The sequence below is a fragment of the Megalobrama amblycephala genome, linkage group LG2 (assembly GCF_018812025.1).
Source record: "Megalobrama amblycephala isolate DHTTF-2021 linkage group LG2, ASM1881202v1, whole genome shotgun sequence".
Lineage (NCBI taxonomy): Eukaryota > Metazoa > Chordata > Actinopteri > Cypriniformes > Xenocyprididae > Megalobrama > Megalobrama amblycephala.
The window spans coordinates 56,905,051-56,928,973 of record NC_063045.1 but is presented as its reverse complement, the minus strand read 5'-3'; the positions used below and the strand labels follow the sequence as shown (position 1 = coordinate 56,928,973).

General features: G+C 36.5%; 2 protein-coding genes across 5 annotated transcripts in view; both read left to right on the top strand.

Annotated features, from left to right (window-relative positions):
- mctp1b (multiple C2 domains, transmembrane 1b) overlaps positions 1 to 9,879 on the top strand; it is a 39,484-nt gene extending 29,605 nt beyond the window's left edge. For 3 of the 4 annotated variants that reach the window (XM_048181116.1, XM_048181117.1, XM_048181119.1), the window contains 6 exons: positions 1,164 to 1,283; positions 3,289 to 3,345; positions 6,718 to 6,827; positions 6,942 to 7,051; positions 7,777 to 7,874; positions 7,956 to 9,879. In XM_048181116.1, coding sequence (XP_048037073.1) covers positions 1,164 to 1,283; positions 3,289 to 3,345; positions 6,718 to 6,827; positions 6,942 to 7,051; positions 7,777 to 7,874; positions 7,956 to 8,027 — 567 coding nt within the window. In that variant the 3' untranslated portion in view covers positions 8,028 to 9,879. The remainder of the gene's footprint in view (positions 1 to 1,163; positions 1,284 to 3,288; positions 3,346 to 6,717; positions 6,828 to 6,941; positions 7,052 to 7,776; positions 7,875 to 7,955) is intronic. The other variant, XM_048181118.1, reaches the window with a different exon arrangement.
- Positions 9,880 to 12,296: 2,417 nt separating this feature from the next.
- On the top strand, positions 12,297 to 18,390 carry tlr8b (toll-like receptor 8b). Its single transcript, XM_048181115.1, has 2 exons — positions 12,297 to 12,397; positions 15,144 to 18,390. The coding sequence occupies exon 2, from the start codon at positions 15,166 to 15,168 to the stop codon at positions 18,211 to 18,213; it is 3,048 nt and encodes a 1,015-aa protein (XP_048037072.1). The 5' UTR covers positions 12,297 to 12,397; positions 15,144 to 15,165; the 3' UTR covers positions 18,214 to 18,390.
- The last annotated feature ends 5,533 nt before the right edge of the window (positions 18,391 to 23,923 follow it).

Below are 23,923 nucleotides of genomic sequence, written 5' to 3'. Positions count from 1 at the left end.
ATATATATATATATATATTTCATTACTTTCATTACTCTGGAAACATCATGAAGTCTTCATTTAGATACCAATTTCGTATCAGATGTTTCTTTTAAAACTGCTTAGGAGAAATACAAATGAGACGGTTGTTGACAGAGTATGAATACAAAACGTGATTGTAAAATTGTGATTTACAGGCCTGGAAAAGTCAGGGGAATTTTAAAAGCTTAAAATATGATGATTTTTGTAACTGATCAAATTAAGATAAAAAACTATTTTAAATGATATTATTATTGTATTTTTCTTATCCTCGTCAAGTAATGCAAATGCATGCCTTCACTCTAAAAAATCCTGGATTAAAAACAACCCAAGTTGGGTTGAAAATGGACAAACCCAGCGGTTGGGTTAAATGTTTGACCAACCTGCTGGGTAGTTTAATTTAACTCAACTATTGTTTAAAAATGACTGCATTGCTTGCTTAAAATGAACCCAAAGTATGTTAATAAATGAGCTTTTATTATTAAGTTTAATGAATAATAATTAAACAATAAACATTTATTAAATTGCTTATTAATAAATGTTCACCTTTTGATTATTATTGTTGCCTCTAGTGTCTGATTTTTAATTTCCAGCCTATTTTGGATTCATTTTATATGTGTGTGTATATATATAAACTCTGTTATGCTCACCAAGGCTGCATTTATTTGATAAAAATTACCGTAAAAAGTGTAATATTTGTATAGATATTTTAAATTATAATACTATTTTATAACAATAACTGTTTTCTATTTTAAAATCTAATTTATTTCTTGTGATGGCATTACTCCTTAATTCTTTGATGAACAGAAAGTTTTTGTAACAAAGGATTTTATTGTTCACTTTTGATCAATTCAATGTGTGAATAATAGTATTAATTTCTTAAAAAAAACATTTATCACTTGGCAACTGTATTAGTAATCTACTTCTGAACTGTATTACAATATTTTATTGTGATGATTAATAATAATACATGTTATTATTTAGCTTCATTAACTTAAATTTAAGTGCATTATTGTTATTAAACATCAGCAGATATCTTAATTGTAGTAACTTATTTATTGTTATGAAGTCATTTCCATCATTTGGACATTTACTTGAAAATTCGATAGGATTCTCTTAATTGTCACATTGTCCTGATCGTTTAGATCTTTGTGGTGGTGGTTTGGAATTTCGAGATCTACATGATTCCGTTGTCCTTGCTGCTGCTGCTGACCTGGAATTACTTCCTGCTGGCCTCCGGGAAGGAGTCGCGCGAGGGAAGTGTGGTGAGCGTTTTTATGGATGTTGACTCTTGAGTCTAATGATTGCTAAATTTGTGACATTTATCTCGAGCTCATTTTAAGCACATGGTTGTTGTAGGCCGTCACAGGAAATTGAAACGTCTCACCCAACCCAAACTATCTTTGATTATTTGAACCAGCCATCAGCTATTCCAGGTCAATAAACAGTTATGTTATATTGTGCATGTTTATTTTTTTTAAGATGTGTGCACAGCTGGAATTGAATGTTTTTATTCCAATTACCTCGGGTTATTAAAAGTAGCACAGATATATGAGCTCCTAAATGTGCCATTCCACTTACCTGGTGTATTTACTTATCGCATTTTCCAATTAAATTGTGTCAAACTAATTTCATGCCATCGTGAAATGTTGCCAATCACACTAAGCGCGTAGGCAAAAACTCCCTGAAAATTGATTCCGTTTTAATTGTTCAAATGGCGTGGAATGAGTGCTGATGACTTTCGATGAGCGCCATTTCTGGAGAGGGTGTTCGCTTCCCAATTAAGCTATCAAAATTTTAATTAAATTTTTATTCAGGAGTATCCGGTCAAAGAGTCAGCAGCGATATGCATCAGATGAATCTCAAAACAATAAAATAATAATTTTCCACTTCTTTACAAATTAAAATATGGAATTATCATATTGACCAGCGTGAATTTCAATTTGTTTTTTTTTTTATTGCTTTTTTTTTTCTGAGCTGGATTTCAGCTGACTGACACATGACAGACACACAGAGAGAGAATCATTTTCACATTCAGAAGTAGATTGACACAAATATACAGTCTGTCACAAATGTGAGTTGAATGCGTATGTGTTTTCATATGTGGCCTAACGGCTAATGATTGGCGGAACGGTTGCCATTAAATGGTCATCAGTCTGCATGTGATGCAACGTGAGTGTTTAAAGGACATTTGAAACTCGCCAGAGGAAGGTGTTATTGCTCAGAGGTTGATCTTTCATTGTTCTGGAGACATAACGTAGTCTTCATGTAGATACCAATTTCGTATCAGATGTTTCTTTTAAAACTGCTTAGGAGAAATACAAATGAGACGGTTGTTGACACAGAGTATGAATACAAAACGTGATTGTAAAATTGTGATTTACAGGCCTGGAAAAGTTTTAAAATCTTAAAATATCATGATGATTTTTGCAACAGATAAAATTAAGATAAAAAACTATTTTAAATGCTATTATTATTGTATTTTTCTTATCCTCGTCAAGTAATGCAAATGCATGGCTTCACTCTAAAAAAATCCTGCATTAAAAACAACCCAAGTTGGGTTGAAAACGGACAAACCCAGCGGTTGGGTTAAATGTTTGACCAACCTGCTGGGTAGTTTAATTTAACTCAACTATTGTTTAAAAATGACTGCATTGCTTGCTTAAAATGAACCTAAAGTATATTAATAAATGAGCATTTATTATTAAGTTTAATGAATAATAATTAAACAATAAACATTTATTAAATTGCTTATTAATAAATGTTCACCTTTTGATTATTATTGTTGCCTCTAGTGTCTGATTTTTAATTTCCAGCCTATTTTGGATTCATTTTAAGCCAGCCATGTAGTAATTTTTAAACAATAGTTGGGTTAAATAAAACTGCCCAGCACTTTGGGCAAACATTTAACCCAACCGCTGGGTTAAAACAACCCAATCGCTGGGTTTGCCCATTTTCAGCCCAACTTGGGTTGTTTTTAACCCAGCATTTTTTTAGAGTGTTGGAAGAATTTAATGAGGAATGTTTGCAATAATATCAGGATCTCATTTATTGTGATTCAAGTTCATATTGACTTTTGCAGAGTTTGGTATCTTAGGATCTGAGCGCAGTTTGAAACTTTAGACGCATGTGAAATGACTAGAGTGTATTTCTCAGGAGAAGCAAAATACATTTGCTCTTCATTTTAAACTCATCGCTACGTTTCCTAGCAGAAACAACTGAGATATCAAAGAGATCGCATTTGTGATTTTTCTTATTGTTGCTTCATAGCAAGCGATGGAGGACCTTCTTGAGGATGTGGATGAAGAATGTGACAAAGATGACAAGGTAACCATACATTTGTACATGGAAGCCTCATTACTTCCTGATTAACTCATTAGGACTCTTCTTTCCCCTTGGTGAGACGCAGTATGAGAGGATCTCTCATGGCTGAAGGAAATCTACGCTTTTCCATCTTGTTTCTCTAGAATAGCACTATCGTTCGAGGTCTAGTGCGTTAGCTGGCGCTCTAGGGGACAGCTGAAAGGTTGGTCAGTTTAATATATGTGTCAGTGCTTTAGTTTAATTGCACCTGAGGCTTGCGTTGCCAAATATACTCAACATATCCCAGATGTTTAACTCCAGTCGTTCTTCGCGTTCCCATAACCCTTTGTGCGCCACAAGGCAGCCATTAGCGGCCTGACCTTTGACCCTGGGAGCTAACTTGGGTATTTTGGCACAAATGACCCAGACACCTGTTTTCCATTCATGAGGACCCCTCATAGGCCCGGGCTAAGCCTGGACATATGTTTGCACTTAGCTTACCACCGGCTGGTCATGAAAATACGCCGAGGGTTGGTATCGCTCTCCAGGCTTTCAGAAATTGTTCCTGCTAATTTATGGGGACAATTGATTTGTTGAACTCCGACTCTGTAAGTTGTCGGAGAAAGAATAACACAACTTGCAGCCCGTCCCACTGATTTTCCATCCGACCCGTCGCAGGTGAGGCCTGGGGTTCGGAATAAATGCTGTCATTATTGCGCATATGTTTGTGTACAAGGGCAACATGAGGAAAAATGCAAGCTAGCATGATATTTTATTGAACAATGAATCTATTAGATCAAACACTGAATACCATGTGTTGACAAATTTCCTGTTGACACAGGAAGTTGAGGCGGGAGATATTAAAGGGCTCTTCCTTTGTGAATAACAGACTTTAGTTTAACCCTTATAGGGTCTTTGGGGTCTGCACAGACCCCAAACGACGTTTGCTCAAATAAAAAAAAATGTTCTCTTTGTCCAAATGACATGAAACTTTGTACAGTTGTTAACACTTTCTAGATCTACAAAGAAAAAAAAATTGGAGTGATATCTTGTTTTTATGTTAGTGTAAAAAAAGGGAGAGGGTCACACTCAGGGTCTTCGGGGTCTCCACAGACCCCAGGCAACAAAATGTAATTTTGTAACAAAATAATTGTTTTTTTAAAAAAACAAATGTAATTTTACTCTGTTAATTAATGTTTTTACTTCATATTTGTGCAGTTTTTGGAGGATTTGTCATATCTTTTAAATGTATATAAATAAATAAATATTTTTTTATACAAAAACAGCTTATTATGTAAAATTCACTTTATAAAAGACCCACATTTCTTACTTTCATTCATGGGGATAACATGGATAATTTGACATGGTTTAGTGTAAGATTTTTGCCCATCTTTTGGAAAATGCAGTTTTAATAGTAAAAACAAATCACTTTTACCAGTAGATGGCTGCAGAGCTCCACTATTTGCTATGTGTTATTTGACTGACTGAAAGACATCTTTTCACAAGTATTTTTCAGTTGGATTTATATCTAAATATTATGAAATCACAATTATGACAATAAAAGACAATAAAAATTACTTTTTGTCAAAGTTTAGCATTTTTTTGTACTGAAAAAAAAAGTTTTTCAAAAATGTTGATTTTGAGGATGAATTTTGTCCAATTTGTTCTAAGTGGGGTCTTATCATAATGGAACAATATTGAAGAACTGATTTTTTTTCATTACAAAAACACTAAACTTTGACAAAAAGTAGCCTTTATTGTTAGAATTGTGATTTCAGAATATTTAGATATAAATCCAACTGAAAAATACTTGTGAAAAGATGTCTTTCAATCAGTCAAATAGCACATAGCAAATAGTGGAGCTCTGCAGCCATCTACTGGTAAAAATGATTTTTACTTTTATAACTGCATTTTCCAAAAGATGGGCAAAAATCATACACTAAACCATGTCAAATTATCCATGTTATCTCCATGAATGAAATTTAGAAATGTGGGTCTTTTATAAAGTGAATTTTACATAAAAGGTTTTTATACAAAAACAGCTTATTTAAAAAAATATTTTTAAATTTATTTATATAAATTTAAAAACTAAGATAAATACTCCAAAAACTGCACAAACATGTAGTAAAAACATTAATAAACAGAGTAAAATTACATTTGTTTAAAAAAAACAAGCATTTTGTTACAAAATTGCATTTTGTTGCCCGGGGTCTGTGGAGACCTCAAAGACCCTGAGTGTACTTCCCAAACGAACATTTGGAGTTGGTTAGTTTTTTTCATGTTGTCGAATAAAGTCTCTGCTGCTCACCAAGGCTGCATTTACTTGATCAAAATACAGTAATATTGTGAAATTATTTTTTTTCCTGTGATCAAAGCTGAATTTTCAGCATCATTACTCCAGTCTTCAGTGTCACATGATCCTTCAGAAATCATTCTAATATGCTGATTTGCTGCTCACGAAACGTTTCTTATTATTATCAATGTTGAAAACAGTTGTGCTGATTAATATTTTTGTGATACATTGTCAGGATTCTTTGATGAATAGAAAGTTTAAAAGAACAGCATTTATTTGTAACATTATAAATGTCTTTACTGTCAATTTAGATCAATTTAATGCATCCTAATAAAAAATCTTACCAAACTTTGATAGTGTAATTATTTATTGAATATTATATAAAATCCCTATAATGAACTGGCTCTCGTGTTGCTTTATTAACTTACAGTTAACTGTATTTTTATACATAAACATTAGAAGATAACTTTATCATAGTAACTTATTTATTGTTATGAAAGGACTGGGAATTTTTATCATATGGACATTTACTAGATAATAGAGTTGCAGCCTGACTAATTTGCTACTTGCTATTAAAAATATATTTACGCACTGAGATTTTAATGTTTTTGGTCCATTATCCCAGAAGAAACTTAAAATTGTAACTCTCAACACTCTAACATACTCAAAAAGGCTAAGAACAATTAGAAAAACAAACTGCAGGATATGGAAAGCTCACGATTTGAATTTGATTTGCCAATATTTGAAATGTAACTTTTGAGATTTGACTTTGACTGAGATTAATTTAAATCTAATGTTGAATATTATTCTGTTTAGTTCCAAGGAATTGTGTGTCGTTCAGAGGCCCTCTTTTCCATATTAATGAAGCTGCGGTTGGGATTGGAGACTCGCTGCTTTTGTGTTAAGCTACACCAACTAACCTTTTAGTCTAAAGAGAAGAGACACCAGCTAGCAAACAAAAGCGTCCCCACCCCCACGTCTTTCATTTCTCATAACAACTAAACTCATGTTACCTTACTAGACAATTTCCTACAGACCAAAGCACAACTGTCGAAAATTTGCAACATGAATTCTAACTCGCCGGGTGTTGTGCATTCAAACAGGACTCGGAAAAAAAGGGCTTCTTGGACAAATTATACGCGGTTCAAGATGTGATCGTAACGGTTCAGAACGCTTTGGATGAAGTGGCCTGCTTTGGGGAACGAGTGAAGAAGTGAGAAGTTTGGATATTATTTCATACCTTTTGTATCTTCCTTTTTGTATTGATTTCATGTAATGAATGCATTGTTTTATATACATTCTCATGCTGTTCCTTTCTTTTTTTTAGCACATTTAACTGGTCTGTGCCTTTTCTGAGCTGGTTAGCCATAACAGTGCTATGTGCCGGTGCCACGCTAATATACTTTATCCCACTACGCTACATTGTGCTGGTCTGGGGTGAGAAATCATATTGCTCTTGTGTAATACACACTTTCCCTATGGTTTACCATTCAAATTATTGCTTAGTTTGTTGAAATTAAATTAAAGGATTAGTTCACTTCAGAATTAAAATTTCCTGATAATTTACTCACCCCCATGTCATCTAAGATGTCTATATCTTTCTTTCTTCAGCCGAAAAGAAATAATAGTTTTCAAGGAAAAAATTCTAGGATATTTCTACATTTCCTACGTGATTACGGAATGCGTGGTGCATCGCAGAGCTAGTGCAAGATGAGCATTTGTGGTAAAAGTGTAAATAAAAGTTTTTTTTCTGTTTTTTTTTAGAAAATTACCAACTGTTTCTCTAGATAAGACTCTTATTCCTCGTCTGGGATCGTGTAGAGCTCTTTGAAGCTCCACTGAAACTGACATGTGGACCTTCAACCAACTGGTAGCCATTGAAGTCCACTATATGGAGAAAAATCCCGGGATATTTTCCTTAAAAACCTTAATTTATTTTCAACTGAGGAAAGAAAGACTTAAACTTCTTGGATGACATGGGGGTGAATTAATTATCAGGAAATTTGAATTCTGAAGTGAACTAAACCTTTAATATTTCAGGTGTTCGGTTGATCAAGATCTCAGATGCATTTTTTTGAAGGCTTTTACATAAGGTGTGTTCTTGCATTCAGATGATTTAAAAGATATTACTAGGATGTGAACTATATGCATGTCCCACACAGGTATCAATAAATTCACCAAAAAACTTCGGGACCCATACAACATTGAGAACAATGAGTTGCTGGACTTCCTGTCTAGAGTTCCATCAGACATTCAGATGGTAAGTGATCAATGATAAGTGAAGCATTTTCATTCGTTTGCATGTGATTCGCAACTCATTTGTGCAAAATCTCCACTTTAGGTTCAGTACAAAGAGCTCAAACCGGACAGCTCTCAGAGTCCCAGCAGGAAAAGAAGGAACAACCCCAGATAGATACTTTTAATTTCTAATCAACGGGCTCCAAAGAACTGCTCAAGAAAAATACACTGTGCAAAGACTTTAAAAAAGAGATTGTTTTAAAAAGAAAGAAATATTTATATTGTTTTTATCATTATTTATGCAAATTGCACAACTATAATAGCACAAAAATCAATTGTTGTTCATAAAATGTACTTTTAATTATTTATATGCCCATTTTTATTCTGAGTCACTGATTCAGTCAGTGTCTTGAACATTTTTAATTACGTGGAGAAAAATGTTGCAAGCCGAATTTGAACTTGCATCACCCACGTGAGCACCACCGCTCAAAAAACATGTGCCTACCACTTGGTCGTAGCTCCAACAAATTAGTCTTTTTTAAATGTGTCTTTTCCAATCAGTTGAGTCTATATAATGTGGTTTCTGAGTGTTTAGCTTTCGCAAATCTTCTGCACAATTGAATGTAATATATGCAACTGGTTCAACTTTTCAGATTTCCTAGAAAACACCCCCAAAACTTTACAGTGAACACAGCACCTTTGAGGTTGCTGTTCATATGATTCACTTTGGATAATTACTTTTATGCCTAAGCACATATTTTATGGTGAAACTGCATGCTGTGCATCTGTATCAAAATAATAATTGTGTGCATAGAAAAAAGTGACTGTAAATATACAATGTGGAAACATTATTTATGTTTTTCTGGATGTATACCCATGACAGATATGCTGTGACCATTGTTCATATGCTATGATAAATAATGAAATGCTGTTTTATTGTAATATTTATACATTATGTTGCTTGTTAATAAGAATGATTCTTCATGATATATGAGCATGTATAACTGTTAACCAGATATACTCGAGGAGAATAATTATTATTATTATATAAGTTGGAAAACTTTTTTCCAATTTCCAACATTTGTGCACATTTAATGAAAAAAGGGCGCAGCTTTGACTTTGCATGTTCAGACAGGGCTGGAACCAACCAATCAAAAACCTCTCTCTGTGAACTTTGGGTTATTTATGTTCTGAAACAATGAATGTTGGTATTTTTTGTAATTATTGTTCTTCTAAAGTCAAAATTCTCATGATGAAACATGTCAACATGAAATCACATTTGCAACCTATGTTTTACTTCTGTGAAACTGTTATTAATAAGAAAAAAAAATATATTTTATCCATCAGGAATTGACTGGATCAAGAAAGTGGACTCAATATTTTTTTTTGGCCTCAATGTTCACCAATGTCTCATTGACAGTAAGACCAGGAAGGTGTATTAAAAGAGCAAATAGGGACAACTTTGATTTCATGTTGACTTTAAGTAACCACACCCCAAAGAAGAAAATAAATTAATTAATTAAAAACAAATTAATACATGCAATTAAACATGGTGCCAAGGGGTTTAAAGTGCATATGGCATTGCATAATCCAGAATTTACTCCTTGTGTAAAATGTAGATTGTTAATCATTTGTCCAAGAGCATCCAATTAACTAATCCAGATTAGAGATACAGTATGTGTGAAGTGATGCATTTTTCGGGGTGGGGGAGGGACCGTAAGAGATAATGAATGAGTCATCAGGTGGAGTTTTGTGTCTACATTAACACGTTCATATGGGCAACTGGAGGGTCCATCTCCCAGTTACAAATGAAAGGTTTATAATTAGTTTCTTTAATCTCTGCCTTATTAAATAAATGCTTCTTTGGGAATCAGGACAGACTAATTGAGCTATGAAGGGCATCTTTTTAAAGTAGCAAAAGAGCAGTCTCTCCCATGGCCTGGGCTTTTAAAAGAGATTAATGAGAATTTAAAATAGTCTTGGGTTTCCCTTCTCACTTCACTTCAATAAAGACCAATGAAATTCTCCACCGTGTTTCCATTGATGTAGTAAAGATTCAGAAGAACACAGATGGTTGGGCAAACTCATATATATATATATATATATATATATATATATATATATATATATATATATATATATATATATATATATATATATATATTCCAAACCGCATCTATACAATCGGTACCCTAAACAAAGGAATACAAATGTCTGTTTTTATTGTACTAAAGTCAAAGATGTGTCTGTCTTTCCTAAAATAAGAGAAGTTGCTATTGCACAATTAATGTCAAGTTCAACAACAGATCTATATTTAAAGACTTGACTGCTATGTCGGTTTTTAAATTTTCAGAGATGTCTTGGTGAATCTAATGAAAACCTGTTCAGGTCACATTTCCTTCCAAATCTCAAGGAAAAATGAGACATTATATTTTGCATCATCCAGACATTCACCTGTCCATTTTGAATACTGATATTGAATATTGTCTGTATTGAAAATCTGCATTAATACACAGTTTAAAAACAAGAGAAAAGAAAACCCAGGTAACAAACATTCTAAATAGTCAACACTAGTCATCAATCAAGTTTATTCATCATATCTTTGCTTGGTATCTGGAAACATAGCTCTGTGCATGGAAAATTGGCTCTTTTCCTGTGCAACTCACCAATATTGATCTGCGCTCCATTATTCCTCAAGAGCTTGAAGCTCATCCCCACAACTCAAACATAACGCCCCGGGCAGGATTCAACACCCCCTCAGGCTCAGATACCCCACCGGATCATGAAGGGTGGAAGGTGAAAAGTGTAGGATGCAACCTGGAAATCATTGTCAAAATTGTATTGTGATTTTACTCATTGTTTTGGGATTTTCTTATATACATCTCATGGGGTTTGTTTGCTCTTCTTACAAAGCCTTGTGCAATCAGAAAACAAAGTCCTAACACTTTAACTTAAGATGTCACCAATGCACATAAAAGCACAGCTAAACACCAGCACTAACACTATGCATGAGGCTGAAATGAGTGAAAACAACAAATTACAGTGTAAAACACGCCTATATAATGAACCATGGCTTGTTCATCTCCATACCTCATCCCTACTGATCAGAAATACCAAAGACTGTGGCATGGATACAACACATTTAAAATTAATAATGGTCCGATCTGTATGTGGAACACGTAGCAGCGGTTGGAAAGCAATGCATGAAAGCTGCCCCCAGGTGCTGAGCAGAATATGAGCACTGGCACCTCTGCGGGTTCACACAAAGTGCTATGCATCTAATTGCTGGAGTGTCCACTCACAGTCGCCGTGTTTCTCCACGGCATACTAATGCACTCGCGGCTCCGCATGCGATGAGTGCCGGTCTGGCCTTGCATACTCCTGGTGTCTGTAGAGTTGATTAGGGGGGATTTTAGCCATTGCTAGAGAGCTGTGCAAACAGAAGAAACAGACTGCTGAGTGTTTGCAGATCAGGTTAGTGTGTAGATCTGCTGACAATGGTCGCAATGTTACCGTTTCAATCGAAGATAGTAGATCTGACGTATTGGATCAAGTAGGATTAGAAGGTTAAGAAAGGATTACTGACTTTGAGTTGAGCGTTTACTATTCTTTAGGTTTCGGATATTTTGGTTTGGTCAGACTAACAATATGCCTATGTTAGTAATATTTTTCTGCAAATTATTGTAAAATATAATATTGCTGAATAAACACAAGTTTGGCCCAATGTAAAATGCTTAGGAACTGAGATAAAACATGGGAAAACCCCATCATTTCCATCCAATCTCAACCAAGCCCAAGGTTCAGTTAAAGGTGCTAAATAGGATGTTTTGTTTTATACATTTTTGCAATATTACTTGAAATATATTATTATATTATAAATATTACTTGTCTTTACTAACTGATAAAAGACTATTTATTAGGTGCACTGAAAGTAATAATATTAATATACATCATCTGTGCACGAGGTAGGGCCTTAAAAACATCAGCCCTCTGGCTTGTCAATCACTGCCGTGACGTTCCTTGTGAGAGACGTGCGCGGATTGGCTTGCCATGCAATGTTTTTGTCAGGAGATTATGAGTTACCTGCGGTGAGTCCGACATAATGAATCCACTAACATGACACAGCGAATGCCGGTGGTAAACAAACACTCGTGTTCCAATACTCGTGCACGAGTTTTGGGAAGCGTTCCTTTGAAATGAGCTGTGAAGGAGGGGGGTTGTTCTTATGCATGCGCTCATTTCAAAAACTCAGTAACAGTCTTTGGATTCTCAGTCGACGAAAAAATCCTCTCTATCTATCACCTTTAAGGTCCAGGACAACAAACTGTCTTTCTTCATTGACAGTCATTCAAAAATAACAGTGTATACAAAATCATTTCCTCACCCTCATGTTGATCCAAACATATGACTTTTTTCTTCTTTGGAACACAAAAGAATATATTTTGAGAAATAAGGAAGCATTCTGAAACTTGAAAGGGGAAACTACAGTCAGTTAAAAAAAGCTGACAGATATTCATTGTCCATTCCTTTCTACGGACCGTTCTGGTAAGCACACTTTCTGATCTGTTTTGAAAGGTGATTTAAATTGATGAAAAGTGACAATAAAGACATATAATGTTACAAAAAAATCTTACTTAAAGTAAAAGCTGTTATGTTGAATCCAGAAAAATGTATCAAGGTTTCCACAAAAACTATTAAGCAGCACAACTGTTTTTAACACTGATAAAAATATTAAATGTTTCTTGAGCAGCAAATCACCATATTAGAATTATTTCTGAAGAATCATGTGACACTGGAGTAATGATGCTGAAAATTCAGCTTTTCCATCACAGGAATAAATTACACTTTGAAATATATCAAAAAGAGCTGTTTTAAAATGTAATAATATTTCACAATATTTGTTTTTATTGTATTTTTACTGTATTTTTTCAACAAATAAATTCAGCCTTGTGAGAATAAGACACTATTTTCAAAACCATTAAAAAAGTCTTACAGAGCCCAAACTTTTAAAGGGTATTGTAAATATAAATGAAGAGTATTTCTATATTATTTTGGAGACAAGTACTTTAAGCACCTTTTATTTTCATTACAGTTTCCTTTCCATAATCTCTCTATACTTCAGAGAACACTGCAACTTGTTTATACTTAAATTTAAAATGATCTTGGATTCAAAGACTAATTAATAATACAAGTCCATAAAAACTAATTAAAAATGTATTATTTTTGCAGTGTATTGGATCAGTTGCTCACCTCATCTTTTGAATTTTGATGGTTTCATGCACTCAGTAGCCAATAATTCACAGAAGAAGAAAAAAACCATTTATTCTTCCTGCAATTGAACCTGTATTTATATGTAGTTTTGGATTGTATCCCATATTGGATGTTTTCTTTTACATGGCTTACAGGGAGTGCAGAATTATTAGGCAAGTTGATTTTCTGATCATATTTTTTTTCCAAGTACATTTTACCAATTCCAATCCACATCAATCTTAATAACTACCATTAATATTGTTTTTAATCATTTATAAGTGATACATAATAGTTCATGAAGGCTGGAAATGAAAAACGCCTATTATTCAGGTGTGCAGAATTATTAGGCAGGTTTTCTTTTACAGGCCAAATGAGCCAAAAAAGAGATTTAACTCAGACTGAAAAGTCAAAAATGATTAAATACTCATGAGAAGGACGCAATACTAATGCAGTACTAGAAATTGCAAAGTTAAAGCATGACCAATGGACAGCAAAACGCTCATTGGGTCAGCGGGGTCATACAAAAACAGGTGGAAAAGAAAAGACGCATGTTAACTGCAAAAGAATGAAGAATTAAGGTGAAGAATTAAGTGTGAAACCATCAGGAACCCTTTAGTCTCCAGCGCCACCATTTTCCAGAACTGCAACCTACCTGGAGTCTCCAGAAGTGTGAGGTGTCAGGATCTCAGAGACTTAGGCTAGCTAAAGAATCCTAAAAAATGACCCGCTCTTAATAAAAATCACAAGCTGAAGTGTTATAAAATACATTAAGACTGGGTTTTTATAGGCCTTATAGACAGACAGATTGAGAGTGACTCTTGAAGGACCACATCCTCTTGTACCACCGTTTGAAGAATTCATCTTCCAAAATCTGACAGTAAGTTTTAGAAGATCATTTTTAGTCCATATCTGCAAGACGGACATTTCAGGATAAGAGATGGACTAAAAGTGAACTCCCACACCTTACTGCCAGATTCTGGAAGATAAATTCTTCAAACGGTGGTACAAGAGGATATGGTGCTGGTCCTTCAAGAGTCACTCTCAATCTGTCTGTCTATAAGGCCTATAAAAACCCAGTCTTAATGTATTTTATAACACTTCAGCTTGTGATTTTTATTAAGAGCGGGTCATTTTTTAGGATTCTTTAGCTAGCCTAAGTCTCTGAGATCCTGACACCTCACACTTCTGGAGACTCCAGGTAGGTTGCAGTTCTGGAAAATGGTGGCGCTGGAGACTAAAGGGTTCCTGATGGTTTCACACTTAATTCTTCACCTTAATTCTTCATTCTTTTGCAGTTAACATGCGTCTTTTCTTTTCCACCTGTTTTTGTATGACCCCGCTGACCCAATGAGCGTTTTGCTGTCCATTGGTCATGCTTTAACTTTGCAATTTCTAGTATTGCATTAGTATTGCGTCCTTCTCATGAGTATTTAATCATTTTTGACTTTTCAGTCTGAGTTAAATCTCTTTTTTGGCTCATTTGGCCTGTAAAAGAAAACCTGCCTAATAATTCTGCACACCTGAATATAAGGCATTTTTCATTTCCAGCCTTCATGAACAATTATGTATCACTTATAAATGATTAAAAACAATATTAATAGTAGTTATTATGATTGATGTGGATTGGAATTGGTAAAATGTACTTGGAAAAAAAATATGATCAAAAAATCAACTTGCCTAATAATTCTGCACTCCCTGTAGTTTTGTTCATGAGAGCATGCCACGAAACCTGTACAGGTTGGCATACCCAATTTGACTTTTTAACCAAGTGACAGAAGAATTTGCCCCAAAATGCCATAGAGTTTCATTGGATGCAAAGCCTTTGACATTAACAACAAAAGATGTGTTTCTCATCCAATTTTAGTTGATGTGGTTATGTTTTTTAGCTAACTATACACAATTATATGGTTAGTTTGCATTGCTACAATGTTACAACTGTACTAGAGCTTCAGAAAGTAACTAGTAATATATTATATTATATATTACTTATATATTATATAAGTAATATATTATCTCAATCAATACATTCTCTCATTCACAGGAGTCTCCATAATCACAAGAAAATGATATTTGTGTTCATGTTGATATGTACCACTCACTCGTCTCAAGGCCTCATCTGGGATTGGAGAAAGCTCCCATGTGATATAACACTTTCCAACAGCTCTGTTGTCTTGGACTGCTCAGAAAGATCTTTGAAAAAAATCCCGAAAAACCTGATTTGGAATACAACTGAACTAGACTTTGCAAACAATGAAATACATTACTTCCCAAAGGATGCCTTCTGGAATCTGACTACCGTTAGACGGATAAACCTCAGAAAGAATCAGATTGAAAAATGCCTTGAAAAAGACCAAGGGGTTTTCTCAAGATTGGCTAACCTGGAGACTTTGCTACTTGATGATAATAAGATTTCAGCAATTCCTCGAGACCTTCCTCCTGGATTGCAACAGCTGAGCCTCAATTCCAACCGTATCAAGAAAATTGGACCATCAGACTTTGAAAGAACAAGGAAACTCAAAGTTTTGACATTAAATAAGAACTGCTATCATAATGTCAGTATAGAACTGATAATTCACAATGAAACATTTCAACATTTACAGCTAACTGAGCTAGAACTGTCCAAAAATGGAATAAAGAAAATACCATCGGCTTTACCGAGATCCCTCAACAAACTCTCACTTCTTCTAAATAGGATTGAGCGAGTTCATGCCTCTGACCTGAGCAACCTAACAAACCTGACAGTTCTTGATTTGTCTGGAAACTGCCCTTTTTGCTTTACCGCTCCTTTCCCATGCACTACCTGTCGGACAAAGAATAACGCTCTACAGATTCATCCGGATGCTTTCAGTGAACTATCCCAACTGCAAGACCTACGACTGTCTGGAAATTCTTTAAAAACAATCCAATTGTCATGGTTCCGGAATCTTACCAAGTTAAAGTATTTGTATCTTTCCTTCAACTCATTGATAAGTGAATTTCAAAGCGGACAATTCTTCAGTGTGTTGCCCCAAGTGGAAGTTGTAGATTTCTCATATAATAATCCATCTCAAACATTTTACCAAAGAATGAATCTGTCAAAAGGCTTTGGTAGTTTGAAATCATTGCAAACACTTCACATGGAAGGCTACATTTTCCACAATCTTTGTGAGGAAGATCTCCGACCTCTCTTCGGTTTGAGAAACCTATCCGTTCTAAACTTGGGAGTCAACTTTCTCCAACATATCAATCTATCGGTGTTCAGAAACTTTCACAACCTGTCTTTGCTTTCATTGATTGACAACAGGCTAACACTCTCAGATCCTCTTTGGAGAAAAGAGTGTAGAAATGACATCCTTGCTGATGAGGACGATGGAGACAGCCGCGAAGACCCCTACATTCACACAAATGAAGAGTTCCGCAATTACCCACCGTTTACCAAAGCCGAGTGTCTGGCAACAGGACCAGTTTTGGACCTCAGTAGGAACAACATTTACCACATCAAAAAAACTTACTTCACAGGAGTAGAGAATACCACATGCCTCAATCTTTCCTCCAACTTCATTGCTTCATATTTCAATGGTACAGAGTTTGTTCACTTTCCCAAGCTGAAGTACCTTGACTTGTCTCACAACAGAGTCTACATGCGTTCAGATTCAGCACTGAAAGAACTGAAAGAATTAGAAGTTTTGGATTTAAGTCACAACAAACATTACTTTGAGGTGGCGGGTGTCAGGAACACTCTGACATTCCTGGAAAACCTCCAGTTCCTAAAAGTGCTGAATCTCAGTTGGAATGAGATAAATACGCTGACCAATAAGACTCTGCAGAGCAACTCACTGAAGGAGCTACAGTTTCAAGGCAATCGACTGGATATAATGTGGAAGAAGGGCCGTGGATTCAAAGGTATTTTTAAGTCTCTCTCAAACTTAACACACCTTGATATATCATATAACAAGCTTGCTGAAATACCAGACGATATTTTCTTCTATTTTCCATGTACGCTAAAATATCTTTGCATGAGCAAGAACAAACTTGCTGATTTTGAGTGGAAACAGCTCAAATATTTACCCCAGTTGGAGACTCTGGATCTAAGTATGAACAAATTGAGTAAAGTCACTAAAAACCTATCAAAACATACAAAATCATTGAGGGTCATAGACTTGAGCTATAATCTGATTGTCAAATTGCATCACAACTTTCTCAAAGATGTCGAAAGCCTGATGATCCTTAATCTCGCTTTCAACTGTTTAAATCATATCAGTGACGCATCCTTCCAGATAAGTAACGATCATTCCCTACACATACTGAACCTGCAGAGCAACTCTATCCATTGCACCTGTGACCTTCTGGACTTCATTCTCTGGTTAGAGAAAAGTGACACAGTCCTTCCTTATCTAGCAACAGACATCTTATGCGATCTTCCGGAATCCAAAAGAGGATATCCAATGGTCAATCTGGACTTTAAAAATGCCTGCATCAACAATAGTATCGGTCAAATCCTGTATGTACTCACCTCATCCATCATTATTGTCATGATGTCTACAACTATCGCAATACATGTGTTCTACTGGGACATATCGTACATTTATAATTTCTGGACAGCCAAAATGAAAAGTTATTACTTGAAGATGACTGACTGCACTTATGATGCCTTTGTTATGTACGACACCAAGGATCCGATGGCAGAAGAGTGGGTACTGAACCACTTGCGTTTTGAGTTGGAAGATAGAGGAAAACGAGTTCGTCCGCTATGTTTGGCGGAAAGAGATTGGACTCCTGGTACTCCCATCATGGATAACCTGAACCAGAGCATACACCGGAGTAGAAAGACAATATTTGTGTTGACAGAGGGATTTGTTCACAGTGGGATTTTCAAGATGGCGGCTTTCCTAGTGCAACAAAGGCTTCTGGAAGAGGGCGTGGACGTGATGGTGCTGGTAATGTTGGAACCGGTTCTTCGGCAGTCAAGAATCTTAAACTTGCGACGCTGCCTGTGTGGACACAGTGTGCTGGAGTGGCCCAGAAACCCGGCAGCAGAAGGCTGGTTCTGGCAGAGTTTGAGAAACGCAGTTAGGTTTGAGAGTCAAGGTGGTCAAAGCAAAATGTTTACAAATTACTTCAGCGGACGATGAACTGGAACGAAATGAGACCCTTCTGTTTAAATACTTAAGTTGTTAAGATGGATTATTTCTCCTGAGCCATTTGTGATTACCATTAGCATTGGGGTAGTGTTTACGTTTATTTGTATTTGTAAATGTATTGTTTAAAATTGGAACATTAATGAAAATAAAGTGCTACTCATTATAAAACTATGCAATTATATTACATCATACATTTTAAAAGAAATTAATGTTTTAAGTTATTTTTTCTCATCGTCAGCTGCTTGAAACTCTCTCTTCTCCAGAGTAAAAATGGGTTGAAAGAAAACTTTAGTCCCCTCAGTATGAGGCACACTCTCTAGAACTACATTACCCATCATGCTTTTACTACAACAATCATTTTAGGTGGAAGAAGTAACACTGATTTTATAGTGCAAATTGATCAAGTAATGCTTTATGTTACTAATTACTAAATAATCGGATAAATGTAACAAGTAACACATTGTTCCCATTACTCATTACCAAGTTCTTATCTCATGAAACCAAAGTGCCATAGATTTTCACCATAGACCTTCCACACCCATGCAGTTACTTCCCTCTTAAACTAATTTTATCAAAAACTTCCCATTAGTCTCAGTTATGGTGCAATCAGAGTCACATTTGTACAGGAAATACTGTGATGCACTTTATCACTCTAGAGAACGATACAGCGTGGTGACAGATTTTTATCAGTGCCTTTTGTGGACTCACATAGTTACGATACACAAACACACAGATACTCCAACTCTCTATGTCCTTCCCTTTTTCATCTTTTATTCATCATGAAACCAGTGATGAAAAATTCATGACTCCAGGCAATGAAATGAATGCAAAATGAAAACTGTGGGCGTATAAAAAAGGGTGAGAGAAAGAATGTCTCTATCTAGGGTGACGCTGGCACAAGGTGCGGATCACGGCGAGGGCAGTGGGTTCTGGAGAACAACTCTGCTAACTCTCTCTGTGTTAATAAAGTAGATGAACTTCTGATGGACTGGTTTAATTTCTAGCATTACAAGAACCTGGGCTACAACACTATGTGCTTGCTGAACAATATTGTACAGTATGAGGAGCTTAACTGACCAAAAACAGACATCTACTTGGGGGATCCATGCGAAAGAAAGCAAAAACATAGGCCCAAAAGTGCATCATATGGGATACTTTCATGAATAAATTAATTAAACTTAAGGTTCCTCAATGTTACTCCAAAACATCAATGGTAAAAGCAAGATAAAATAGTGTAGTTCCAATTTAAGGTCACACAAACCCTTACTGTATATCTGAGAGCTGTCAAGACCCTCATCACCATATGGTAATTGCCAGAGCCATTCAAACATTTGAATAAACCCTATTCAATATAAAAAATTTAGACACATTGAAATTAAAAATAAAAATGGTTATGTTTGGATTATCTTTCATTTGGCTACTCATTCTGTTTACTAGTTTGAAATATGTAAAACCAAAAACCAATTTAGGATACAAATGTTTAAAATATTTTGTTGTAGCTATACTGTATACTGTTAATTCTAATTTGATGGTGCGTTCAAGTCATGTTGAAAAGTTCATATTTACGATTTGAACACACACGAACGCCACCACAAAGTTGTAAATATGAGTTTAAAGCTCGGGATTTTCTTTAAGCCCCGATCTTCACGAGGCTGATCTTCACATGGCTTAATTTTTGTGTAGCTAATTAAGGTACACCGCCATCTTGCTCTGACGAAAGTGACTAACGCACCTGACGTCGTAAACACGACTTCCCACAATCTTCTCGGAGGACTTTTAACGCACCATTAAAAACCAGGAACGTTAGACAGTATGCAGTGTATAGGCTACTGTGCAGTAAGCAGTATGCTAGCATTCCATTCTGAACATAACCCTTGATTGTTGCATGTGCTTACCTCCCCTCAGTGGATGGGTTAAACAACCAGCGGCAACAGTGTAAAAGTAGCCCAATTCTGCAGGAAAACCGGAGACTTGGCAACACTGCCATGTCAGCGGGTTGAATCGACCCAAAATGACGTGATATTTATACTGCGTTCCAGGCAGGTTTTTGAGCCCGTAAGTCACGACTTCAAATCATGACTCACGACTGTAGCGTTCCAGGAAAGTCACGCCAAACTGCGTAAAAGTGTAAACAAACCATCATGGCGGACCGTACGGGGCTTATGCTCATTAACAATTATTTCTATCGCCAAATGTGCTTACTCCTTGCTTATTTGAGGGAAACAGAGGAGAAAAACGGTGCATAAGGCAAGAGAAGCTGTTATACCTTTTATTTTACCGCGTACTTGCATAAACACTGCATTCGTGGGTATGTGACGTCAGAATCCGTAACTGGGAGTACATCAATCTACGAGTTCACGGGTGGGAATTCACGGCTTTGACTGCTGTTCCAGTGCACTTTCACGGGTAGAAGGTTGGAAAAACACGGGTTACGATTTGCCTGGAACGCGGCATTAGCCCCTGGAATGCGAATTTTACCCCCTAGAAAGCGATTTTTACCATGGGACCCCCCTGAAATGGGATTGGGCTGGTTTTGGTTTAGTTTTGAGGAGCAATTGGGCAGGTTTTGTTGTGAAAACTAGTGATGTTATGGTCTGTGCCGAGGCTTCGGAGCGTGTCGAGAAATCCCGGAAGCTTTCAGTGAAGCGCGAATCGAGGCTTGTATCGCTTTAGATCAATGGCATCATTGATGACGTTCGAAGCCTCGCTTCTGCCTGACTGGTTCGAATGGTTCGACTGGATGCGGTTCAAATCTTGGCGTGACATTTTGACAGACAAATAAACCATGGGATCCCCTCGGAATTTGTGGTTTTAGAATAATAATATCGCCCCTCCTGCCTGTTATGACCAAAGAATTTGTTTACACACATTTGATAGCCCCATTCATTTGAAGCCAATACGTTTATTACACAGTTATGTTATACAATCATTATATACAACCAGAAAATACACACTACATTCAAATAAATATATAAGTCTTTGTGGAAATTGATTTTTTCTTCACCATTATTTCTAAGCCATAACTGCCGCAAAATACAGTGTATCACAGATCACATCAGGTCATCTGTAATGTATCTACTTGTTTTACACTTTGTGACCACCAGGAGGTATTGTGAGCAAATGAAGCCTCGAGAAATGAACCCTTTTGTGAACCACTTGGCTGAAAATCTTCAATGCTTCATGAGGATTCATCTCGCCATCACTAGTGAAAACCTGGCAACCCTGATTGCCAGAAGAACTGAGGTTGCTGTAGGATGTCTGCGCATGCCATGTAGCTTATAGAAATGGCTAATCTTCGTCAATGCAGGGGCATGTTCAAGCTCAAACCGGTGCGCAACGTTTTGCTGTTTCCGAGTTGAACGACATGTTTCCTGGAAACGGTGTGCCACGGTGTGCAACGGGGTTTGAGATATGTTTTCTCTTGTTTGGTGGGTGTGTCAGAAATGCCAGCCCAATCAGCAACAACATGTATATAAACCACGCGGTATTAAAGAGACAGCTCGCACAATGGGTCCAAGTAAAGTCGTTTACAAATGTGCAGCGCCGCCGCTCCCACCACGCGCATCACGCACTGTGCGTAGGGCACCAAGTGCTGAGGGGGCACCAAAAATAGCCTAATGAATTTTTTTTTTAAATGCCGGTATTATTTCATTAGCCTATAGAAATATTAGGCACATTTTAGCCATGTATATGTAACAAAAAAGGGGGAACAAGAAAGATATTTAATAATTGCTCTAGTCTAGTCTAGAAAGTAGACGGATGGTCCGTTCCGGTTGTACGCGCGGGCGCCTGCCTGACGCAGTTTGACAGATTTGAGCATGGCTCCGAAAAGACAGCAGGAGTCGGGTGCTAAGAAACGAAAGAAGAAGAAACTGCGAGATGATGCCCGTGCATCACTTTCAGGTAAGTCCATGTTTAATCATTCATATGGGAATTGTGCTGCATGTGCGTGCTGCTGCTAATCGTAATGCGCCTCAAACTTGCTGACGTTAATGTTAGCATTAGCAAACTATGTTATTATAACTTACAACTTCGGTGCAAGCTAAATTGAGATTTTACTGTTAAACATTACCTATTTTAAAAATAACTGACCTGACGCCAGCTAGCTGTTACTTTTTTTTTTTTTTTTTTTACTATCTTTCTTTAGATATTGAGCAGTAGTTTAAGGTTTATTTTGACGTGACGGTGCTTTATACTGTAACGAACGGGGGAAATGATGAAACTCACTTAACAGCTTAGTCTTCTTTTATTCAGGTGAGCACCTGTTTGGCCGGTGCTCTTGCCTCACAGACATCGAACCAACTTAGGAACATTTTCCCCAGAACCCCGCCCACACAACACCACGCAGGCTCTACTTTCAAGAGAACCTCCCACCCCTTAAAGCCCCACACAAGCTGAACCATAACATAAGAAAAGAACATACATCACTTAGATTTATCTGAACAGAACATAAAACACTCTTTGGACTTGCTACAATACTTTCTCAGTAACGTTAACAGTTAGCAGTCAGTGCAGTGCACATGGTAGGCTAACAATTCCTGTATATATATATATATATATATATATATATATATATATATATATATATATATATATATATATATATATATATATACTTGTAATGTTGGTTTGGACAAGCCTGGGCAGTAGGCTACTCCATTGCTTAAACTTAAAAATTAGCATCCAGCTTCGCCAGTGACTTGGTATTTGATATGCTGCACCCAACCGTAAACTCGCGCCAATTTGGGAAAAAGCCTCGCGGGCGAACCTGACAGCAGCGTTATCGCAAATAAAAAAAACAACTGTCATTTTCTTTTGAGTGGATGACCGCGGCTATCAATAATCCTCATCGTTTTAATTCTAATTTTAATAGTAAATATGAAGCAGCCGATGTCACACTGGTAAGTTTATAACGAGATAAATTTCTCTCAGTAACATTTTCTTGCACACCGCTGTACAAACCACCATGTAGGCTACGTAAACTCGTCGCACATTTACGTCACTATTTTACAATAACATTAATCATAGACATTTTGAAATCTTTTTATTTCAGCCATAAAATAACTTGGCAATATTAGATAATTCATAAATAAAAATATAAACAAGAAACTTTTTTTTCTTGTAAAATGCAAATGTCTCAATGGCAGTAATGCTATTTCATGGCTTAGTCTGTATCTGTGTATTGTTGTCTGCATATGCAACAGTACAGTTCTGAGCTCCAGGGAACGTGGACGTCACACACTCCCTGGAGAGCCAGCTGTCAGTACACAGATGCCGGCCCCACAGGAACCCACAGTGGCCCCAGTGGTGGATGCAGAGAGCCAACCAGCACACAGCTTCTGTGTAATGAGACAGGGCCTTTCCCTGACAGTCCACCCCTGAGTGAATACCGTGCCTGACATACAGCCACAAGCGTGATGGTTGTCGTTTGACAACTCCCTCGTCACAAATTCAGAATATGAGCACAAACAAAATGTTCTCTCTCTTTTCATTACCATTGTTCTGTAGGTTGCTGGGACTCCTCCTGCTTGTGCTGTTGAGTTTTGGGGCCCACTGAGAATTGAATGAGCGTGAACCCCACTGTAGTGTGAACATGAGTGTGCGTGTGTGTGGTCCTCCTGGCTTTTTAATTCTGCATTAATAAAGAGAACATGCTAGTGGCTAATTAGGCATTGATGCACCCCCCTCTCTTCTTATCGCC

Excerpts from the sequence above, each read along its gene's own strand:
- tlr8b (XM_048181115.1), top strand. The coding sequence starts at position 15,166 with ATGATATTTGTGTTCATGTTGATATGTACCACTCACTCGTCTCAAGGC.